Source organism: Nelumbo nucifera, chromosome 1 (genome assembly GCF_055504915.1).
Source record: "Nelumbo nucifera cultivar China Antique chromosome 1, China Antique-T2T, whole genome shotgun sequence".
NCBI classification, from domain to species: Eukaryota; Viridiplantae; Streptophyta; class Magnoliopsida; order Proteales; family Nelumbonaceae; genus Nelumbo; species Nelumbo nucifera.
Window position 1 is genome coordinate 66,137,506 of NC_142649.1, and position 9,035 is coordinate 66,146,540.

The window sequence follows — 9,035 nt, forward strand, 5'->3', positions numbered from 1 at the left end:
TTTAGTTGTTGGGGGCCAATAGCCTATACTGTTGAGGGAATTTCTGAAAATGTCATGTTACCCTAAGAATGGGCAAATTAGTAAATACATCTTAATTTTTTTTTACTAAAAACCAAAATATGGCCATTAATAGGTGAGTTGCACAGAACGTGTCCAGAAACTGTCTCAATAGCCTATGTTGTTGGGCCCCACAGAACGTGTCCAGAAACTGTCTCAATACCCAATAGCCATAGTTAACCCCCCCTCTTCTTCCCTATGCAGCCCACCCATTAAGCCACGTGGTAAGGGAGTTATTTATCAAGGAAAGAAAGAGATATTTGGTTTTATAATATCTAGCCAAGTGGCAGCACTATCCCCCACCTTCCCCTAAATTATCTCTAATTCCTATTTATCCTCTCCCACTTTTGATCTTTATCTTTATCTATCTAAAGAAAGTTTGAATTAAAAACTTTAACAATTATTCGTATATTATAATGAAATTATGTAATAACTTTAAAATATATTTATTATATATAAAAAATCATTTTTAAACGTTATTCACATAATAGCAATTTAAAACTAAAAAATAATATTTCAATATTTCAATAACTAAATACTTTAAATAAAAATATAAAAAAATGCTAAATAATTATATAACATAATATTGAATATTACATAACAACTTTAAAATAAATAAAATTGAAATAAAAAATTTTAAATATTTTACATATTATTTAAATATTTAAATAACTAAATATTTTAATTAATGAAATATTTAACATAACTAAATTTTAAATAGTTAAAACAAAGAAATTATGTATTAAATTTAAAAAAATTCCTACAAGTATAAAAGTAATTACAATAGATTTCATAATATTTGAATTAATAATATAACGAAATTATATAATTATAGTATAAACTATAATTTTACAAAATATTAAATTCAATAAATATTTAATATTTTAAAAATATAAATAATGACATTATTTGAATAACTAAATAATATTGTAAATAACTAATTTTTAAATATGTTAAATATAAAAAAATTAATAGCTAAATCATATTTGAATATTAATTAAAAATAGATTAAATAATTAAATTATGTATTAAATTTCAAAAAAATAATATTTATTAATAGTAATTTTAAAATATTTATCTATATTTATTATATGTGTGTATATACTAAAACTAATATTTAGTGTATTTTCAGAAATTAGTTATTGTATTTGTGATAAATATTATTTAACAATTATGTATAAATATATTTTTGTTTTTTATTTAACAAAAAGTTTTCAATAATTATTGGAGATTAAAATATCATTATTTAGCTTTTAAATTTAATTTATTATATTTATTGGATTTATTGTATTTTTGTTATAATTTATTGATTAATATTTGTTAGAGATTAAACTATTATTGGATATTACACTATTTATTGACTAATTTAATGTATTTTTGGTATTTGTTGTATTTTCATAATTATTGTATTCATTGTTTATTTATTAGTTATTTTTTGTATTTTCATTATAAATTTATTTTCAATAATTGTGTATTTTCACTATAAATTCTCTATAATTATTGGAGATTAAACTATGGTTATTTATTAGAGACTAGACTATTAATTTAGTTAAAATTAGGAATTTATCTCTTACCTCGATCTTTGCTGAAAGGACTGACATCAAATCCTACTAATGAAACAAAGACGTGATATCCTGCAAACAAAGACGTAGCATCTGACCGTGCATTGAGAATATCCAAAGGAAATCCTCTCCATCGCGCATCTGCTCTTCTCTTCGTCTTCGACTCTTCGTCAAGAGAGCGGGGCTAATTTCGGAATGTTAAGTCATAGCAATTACGCTTTCTCCTGCTCATAACCCTAACCCTAGTTTCTCCGTTTATAAATATGGATAGTGCCTTTATCGGAGAAATAGGTCACACCGAACACAGCTAGGGAACTAGTGTTAAGAGTTGCGACGGTGTTTTCCTGTGTACTTTGTCGTCGTCCTCGTCCTCTGTCCCAAGTTCTTAATTCTCATTCTGTCTTCTATCATTCTATATTTAGGTTGATTTTGTACATTTTTTCTGTTTTAATCTTTTTTGGTTCTCAGTTTTGCATTCTCATTTTGGTCTGTTAAAAAATTTTATACAAGGGCGGAAGGTTAGATGGAAGGGGCTTATGATGAAATCTCATTATCTTAGCGGATTTCAGTGAGATAAATTTGTCAATGATCTGATTGTTACACACGCTGAAGCCTAATCTACCATTTTTCCCGTCATCTCTTCGATCCTTATTACTTATTCCACTTTCTCTTGCATTAGGTTTTATGCTTTCATCGATTAATCGTTGTTTAACTTTCTTTTTTTTTGTGCTTTGTACTACATGCCACGTTTTATTCGTCTATCTTATCATATTCAAGTGCTATTTATAGCAGATTGTGCTTCTTTTAGTTGGTTTTCTGGATCTGTGATGGGGTGATTTAATGGTGCGCGAAGAGTATACAGAAAAAAGGATTTGGTGCGATGATGAGGTTAAGACACAGGGTGTTATGGGCAGTGGACGAGACCTGAAAAATCTCGCCGTGAGCCTTTCGCCAATCAAACGACTTCTCCTTCCACTGAGCCCAAATCCCCCTTCATCTGATTTTTTCTATTCTCTTTTTTAAAGATAGTATCTCTCGTTAGGTAGCATTTGTTTTTATTGTCTTCTTTGATTTGTTCTTTTTCCGAACTATATTTTCATTGATAAATTATTCGCTCTGTTGCAACTTTCCAATGAGTCGAAACAATGTGGTTTTTCTGCATTTGCATTACCTGGTTACACGAGAAATTGTATTAAAAATATTCATTTGGAATGGGGAAATATGGAGTGAAGTGAAAAACAATTATTCATAAAAGAGGAACTAAGGCGCCAAACTCATTTTATTCGTTAAATATGGAGAGATAAAATTCAATACTGACATCAAATCCTACTAATGAAACAACTAATATCCCTTTTGAGCCATCCTCTATTCTTCTCTGTGCCATTCGAAGCGGAAATCTAATTTAAGTTTTTTTAGGATCAATACATTTGCTGGAAAATTGAGTCCCAATTATCAAAAAAGAAAAAAAATTTGAGGTGAAAAATCTCACAACTGCTAAAGATAAAATAACTTCGGTTTACGTTGAATGGGTGCCAATCTAATCTCTTAATTAGCTATTATATAGCTTAACTTCTCAGAGTATTATTTTTTCTGTGAGCCACCATAAAATCATCTCTATGGGGGAACACCAAAAATCAGCATTACTAATTGGTCACAACCATCTCATCAATTAAATTCAATACTAGATATGGCAAAACCGCAAGAGTATTACGCTTTTGTCATGATCACTGTCTATACTGTTCGTAGCGCCTCTGTTTGCTTCTCATTTTACTCCTAACATTGGATCGTGATCCTCTGATAATAACGACGGAGAGATAAAAGACGGAACAGAGAGGAGTGAGACCACTTAATGGAACACCTGAGCAGATACTTCTTTGCATGCTCAATCTTCTCCATGTATTTAAACAAATGCGTCTTCTTATATGAACTCTAGTCATAAAACAACCTAACTGAGAAAACTCTTAGACAAATTAATACTGCATCTTTCATACAAACGTACTTAGCAAACAGAATCTCTTACCTTCATTAGGCTAAAAGACTATTCTTTGAACCAAAGAACAAGCTGAAGGAGATCAAAAAGAACCATAGTATATGTACTGTTTACTTTTTGCAGTGTACATTGCCGGTTGGATACACATCCATATCCACTGCCACTTAAGCTTTACCATAGCCTTTTATTCTACTGCTGAGTTTAAAAAGGGATTTGTTTGATCTTGTTCTTGAATGGACTAGATTTCCACCACAAAAAACTATACACTAGGGCCCATTTGTTTTTAGGATTTTGAGAGAGAAAAGTTGGTGAATGGGATTTTGGTTTCTATTGACCAATATACCTGTCTTTTTTCTCAGATTAATGTAGGTTCATGGAAAATTTATTTTGGATAGGCATCATTTACTCAAACAAATGATATTCATCTCTGAGGTGTACAAGTAACTTTTCATGATAGCTAAATATACATATACATATGTATCCATTGATATACACAACACATTGAGAGGGGTACTGGATACATATGTTTGCAGCTGGCGGCATCAATTACAAAATAGTTTCTAGTAAACAATAGCAAAATCAACCATCTGAACTTGTTCTTAGACGATCCAAAACGTGTTTCTCACCAGTGAGATGTTCAACCAACCCTTCAAGTGAAAACAAAAGTTAGAAACACAAACATTGAATCCATTGAAGCCTTCCACTGATTAGTTCCAACTTGTTCTTTTTACAATATCAAATTGAGACTTGAAAAGGATCTTAGTTACCATTGGTGTAATCACGACAATCATGTTGGCCAATGCTCAACTCCGTTTGCCAGCTTTCATTGAATTTATTGGCTTTCTCTATGCTGTCTCCACGGGAAAACCCAACGAACCAGCACTTTCTTTTAGGCAGCTTTCTTAGCTTTCTAACAAGAACAACTCCTATCAAAGTTATTCAAGTTAAATCAAGGACAGAATGAGGACCTTCTAGTGCGACTGGATAGTCAAGTAAACAGCATATATAATAATAGATCTTATAGTTCTTTTCTGCTCTTTACAAATATCAGAATCTGAACGCAACTTGAATGTGAAGCTTCAGCTTGCAAATAAAAACTTTAAATTAACACTGGTATCTACAAGCAAGAAAGAAAACGATATTACCTGGATTCAATAAACCATTCTGAGAAATAAAGAAATAATAATCAAACATGATGCATAAATCTCTTGAAATCATCAAAACTTTTAGATATGCATAAAACTTCAGTCTTAAAAGAATAAATACACACAAATGGAAAATACAAGAGGAAAAACATCATATTACTATGGACTTCAATTTACCATATGCATTAAATAATGAAGCTAAACCTCCAATAATGTCACAAGTTGGGAACAAATGGTGTGAAAATCTGACAGGATGTCATGGATCAGTATTACCGGGAAAAAGTCATGAAACAAATATCATTAGCAGAAAAAGGTCCATTTCTTGATCTAGATGGAACTAGCATTTGCTAAGAAAGTGAAAAATACTTCATTCATTCGAACATTAAAAAAGGAGGGTATTTCAGTTTTAGATGGATAAAAATTTGACATAATACTAAGGTCATCTGTCTCTTTTATGGAAAATAGTCATGAGCAAAGGCCAATCACTGGAAAGTTCCATTTACTTCCATTATTCCATACTTCTTTCACTAGTGTCCAGAACAATCTATACTTTTTTTTCCCTATTATAAAGAAAGTGATACAAAAGACAGGGGTTGAACAACCTCAAATATCCACAAGAATCTTATGACTAAGAGGCCCACAATATTCCTAATTAACTTGGGTATCTTCCTGGGCTTCCTGACATCTGTTGGCAATCATATTAGCTGCTTGATTTCTTTCAGTATACCTGTAAGAAATCTTGTCCTGTGTAACTATTGCAACCAGTCCTCCAAGTATCCTCGAAGATTGGGTGGATTTTTCATGAAATTGAATTCTTCTCAATTAGATTTTCAACAGTCTCCTAACCAGATGGTATTGATCCTCAAAAAAGCATTCATAACTTGTCCTAGAAATCTTGCTTGCAATCCACAAACTGCAGCACTGACATTCTTACTATGACTTCTGTAGCAACATCTCCATTACCCCCTATCAAAGCATTGAAGTTGATCTTTATGCTGGGGAAGATAAGAGGTGCCTACCTAACCATTTGGATTCTCTTCCCTTTTAGAGTTGAGAGGATCATCAATGTTAAGTTGTTAACGTGAAAGTTTTGAACTTTGAAGGAACTCTAATAGTCTAATGGCTTTATGGACCTTCTAAAGGATATTCCTGGGCTTGGGGGATCTATTCCTTGCAATTCCAAACCTGGGAATGACTTGTTTTTCCAAGTTCATACTAGGGCATTCATTGAGATATGACACTAAACATAATATAACAAGAAGAATGTTTCATATAGCCAATCCCAAAAAGTTGGGATAAAGCTTAACTAAGATGTGTTGATTAGTATGAGAGCCAGATAGTTGAATCGATTTGCATGATAATGCAAATCGAGACAACCAAGGTCTAAATGTGCTGCCGCTGCTGCTGCATGTTCATCAATTTGGTGATTTCTTACCCTGTTTCATGTCCATGTATTGCACAAATCTTGATACTTACCTATATTCCAGAAATTCAATTTCAGAAGTCACCATGTGAAGCACCTATATCATGTCAGCTTCCTTGTTTCATGGTTTTTGGTAGCAAAATGTTAGAGCAATAAATAGATGTAGCATATAGGACCCAACTATGGACAATTTTTTTTTTTTTTTTTTTACCTTAGACATCTCACGAGAGGTATCTCATTTTTTTTTTTTTATGATGAATGATGAATCATTCAGAATTTTATTAAGATGAATATATAAAGTAAACTGACAAGTGGATACAAAGCAGTTCTCCCAGAAGGCGCAAGTTGCTGCCTTAAAAAACGAAGTAAAATTACAATTGAGCCCAGAATAAGTGATCCCTGTTCACCCCTTGCTTAGCTAGTAGGTCAGCCAGCCCATTTGCCGACCTCCTCTCCCACTGAACTCTCACTGTGAGTTTAGAAGTAAGCCACTTGAATCTCCTCATCTCTCCCCTAAAAGACCAAGCTACTGTCCCCGGTTCTTTTAGCCACCCAGTTACCACTTTAGAGTCACCTTCAATGATCAACTCATGAGAGGTATCTCATTGAACTGTTACATATACAATCTGACAGAAATAGGTTGAATGTTTCTGAGATTTCCATAATCCAACTGGAGGTCAATACTCTACATATCCAAAACAAAAGCCAACCACAGTTTAAATCCAAGTTCAGTATCTAAAATTTTAGTTGCATTGATTCCTTAAGGCTGTGTTTGGTTTGAAGAGAACTTGTATAGGCTTCCCTACCTTTTCCTTCAAACCAAATACAGCCTAAGTTTTTTCCAAAAAGAGAAAACCAACTGTATCTAGTGGCAATAATCATCTTTTCCTGCAAAAAATTTAGTTGCATCGATTCCTTAGCTTTTCAAAAAAAGAGAAAATCAACTGTATCTAGTGGCAAATCTTTGCGTGAAAAAAAAATAGTTGCATTGATTCCTTAAGCTTTTCAAGAAAGGAGAAAATCAACTGTATCTAGTGGCATAAACATCCTTGCCTGCAACACACTGATCAACTGATAAATTTTTTTGCAGTTTAATACCACAAAAAAGGTCAGAAGCAAAATAATAAGTTTACCTGGCACTCCTCTACTAGATAGAGCTGCAAGCGCTACATACATATTCTCAGGATCTTGAGGTTGGAAATCAAAAACAAATGCCTACAAGTAAAAGAAAATTCCCATCTTTTACCACTAAACTAAAACATCAACAATTATACAAAGAAAAAAATGGGAGAATTGTAAAAAACCTCAAATTAAGGTTCATCAGGAAAAAAGTTCAGTTCATTGTTATGAATATCGAACTGCAATACAGTGACTACGAACAAGCATAACCAGTAACTCTTCCAGCACACTGACAAAGGTTTTGCAGGTAATGAATTTCAGATCTACTCAAAGTGTCACCAGGATACAATGACGAGGGGGAGCTATACTAGAAGTTCCAGAATGATAAGTCAACCATTTAAAGCTCTAATCAGAGTCACATGTAACTCAGCATTTCTTGGTCTGGGTTCTACTAGATTTTTTTTTTTCATAGGGAAAAAACCGTTGAAAACACTCTAATCAAAGAAAGACAACTAAGAAACCCACCAAATCGGTGTGACAAATCGAATTGCTCAGTTACTGCCATCCCCATCCAAAAGCTCTAAATTGTACAATATAGACCAAACCGCAACCGGGGCTGATTGGACTCTACGTATGACGCGGGGTAGACTGGACAAAAATGCATTACACAAGTTAATTGTATCCAAGAAAAATCCCGTCAAACAATACGAAGAAAATTATATAGAAAATATAATATGAGAAGAGAAGAGGAAAAAGCAGCTCATTTAACAATACTAGGATAATCCCGTCAAAATAAAAACAAGCAAAAAGAAAAAGCATCTCAGCAGAATTTGGGATGATAGGTTGAGAGCGAAACTATTAAGCACGTAGGGTTCCAGGAACAGGGGAAAATGGAGGAAGTCCACGAAGTGCAATTTTGAGAAGCTGAAACTGAACCTGAGGAGGTGGAGTTGTGCTGATGATGACCATATAATGTTGTAAATCCCACATATTGAGAGAGTAAGCCGCTGACATTAACATCTGGGCAGGGCCCTTCGCAGCCCTCAGAGGAATTGCTGCAACATAAATCGCATCTCCGCCTTTTGGAATTGAGAGTGTTGTGGGAGCACCGAGAGGAAACGCCATTTCCCGCTGCTGTACTTGAGCAGTTGAGCCTGATGTTTGAGTGGATAAAGCCTTTGAATAGTGATCCGGTTAATGGTCCAGCGTTCTCGTCAATTACAATTACGAGCAAGTTACCGTCTCCAACTCTCCATCAGGGATGCGAACAGATCGGATCGGATGCGGATTCGGATTGAGGTATACCTGAACCCGATCCGATCATATAAATCTCGGATTTTCGTTTCTAACAATACTTTCAACTTTTTTTAGGGTAAATTATACAAGCACCCCTGATGCTATAGGGTCAGTGACAAAGACCCCTGTACGCCATTAGACAAAGACCCCTCCATTAGTGTTCAATCATTTAACTTCGAAAAAATTCTTATCCGAGTGTTTAAAGTTTTTTGAATGCTCAAACTATTTTTTTTTTCTAATTTATTTTACCCTTTTTATGGTACTATTCATTGTCTTTTTCATTGAAGTTACTGAAATAGCTCAAATGATCAGAGGTGGAAACGAATCAAGTCTTTCACGAGCAATTTGAACTCGGCTCATGAAAAGTTCTATTCCGCTCAATTTAAATCGAGTTTAGAATGGAACTTGAGCCTAATATACATATAATGCTTTTAGTTTTTATA

At 33.4% G+C, this 9,035-nt stretch overlaps 1 protein-coding gene and 2 non-coding genes across 3 annotated transcripts; 2 read left to right on the top strand and 1 right to left on the bottom strand.

Annotated features, from left to right (window-relative positions):
• The first annotated feature begins 2,149 nt into the window (after positions 1-2,149).
• On the top strand, positions 2,150-2,234 carry LOC148803362 (small nucleolar RNA R11/Z151). Its single transcript, XR_016081778.1, has one exon. It is a non-coding gene; the product is annotated as a small nucleolar RNA R11/Z151 (small nucleolar RNA).
• A 259-nt stretch (positions 2,235-2,493) lies between these two features.
• Positions 2,494-2,603, top strand: LOC148803363 (small nucleolar RNA Z152/R70/R12). The gene has a single exon (XR_016081769.1). It is a non-coding gene; the product is annotated as a small nucleolar RNA Z152/R70/R12 (small nucleolar RNA).
• A 1,407-nt stretch (positions 2,604-4,010) lies between these two features.
• LOC104594183 (PTB domain engulfment adapter) lies at positions 4,011-8,517 on the bottom strand. The gene is made up of 4 exons (XM_010254367.2): positions 8,233-8,517; positions 7,311-7,392; positions 4,377-4,535; positions 4,011-4,256 (listed from the first exon to the last, which is right to left on the bottom strand). Exons 1-4 carry the CDS (start codon positions 8,419-8,421, stop codon positions 4,189-4,191), a joined length of 498 nt encoding a protein of 165 aa, XP_010252669.1. The 5' UTR covers positions 8,422-8,517; the 3' UTR covers positions 4,011-4,188.
• Positions 8,518-9,035: the final 518 nt, after the last annotated feature.

Coding starts and splice junctions, on each gene's coding strand:
- LOC104594183 (XM_010254367.2), bottom strand. CDS start 8,421: ATGGCGTTTCCTCTCGGTGCTCCCACAACACTCTCAATTCCAAAAGGC. Junction 7,393..8,232: donor GCACAACTCCACCTCCTCAG/GTTCAGTTTCAG, acceptor TTTTACTTGTAG/GCATTTGTTTTTGATTTCCA. Junction 4,536..7,310: donor ATCTAGTAGAGGAGTGCCAG/GTAAACTTATTA, acceptor TAACTTTGATAG/GAGTTGTTCTTGTTAGAAAG.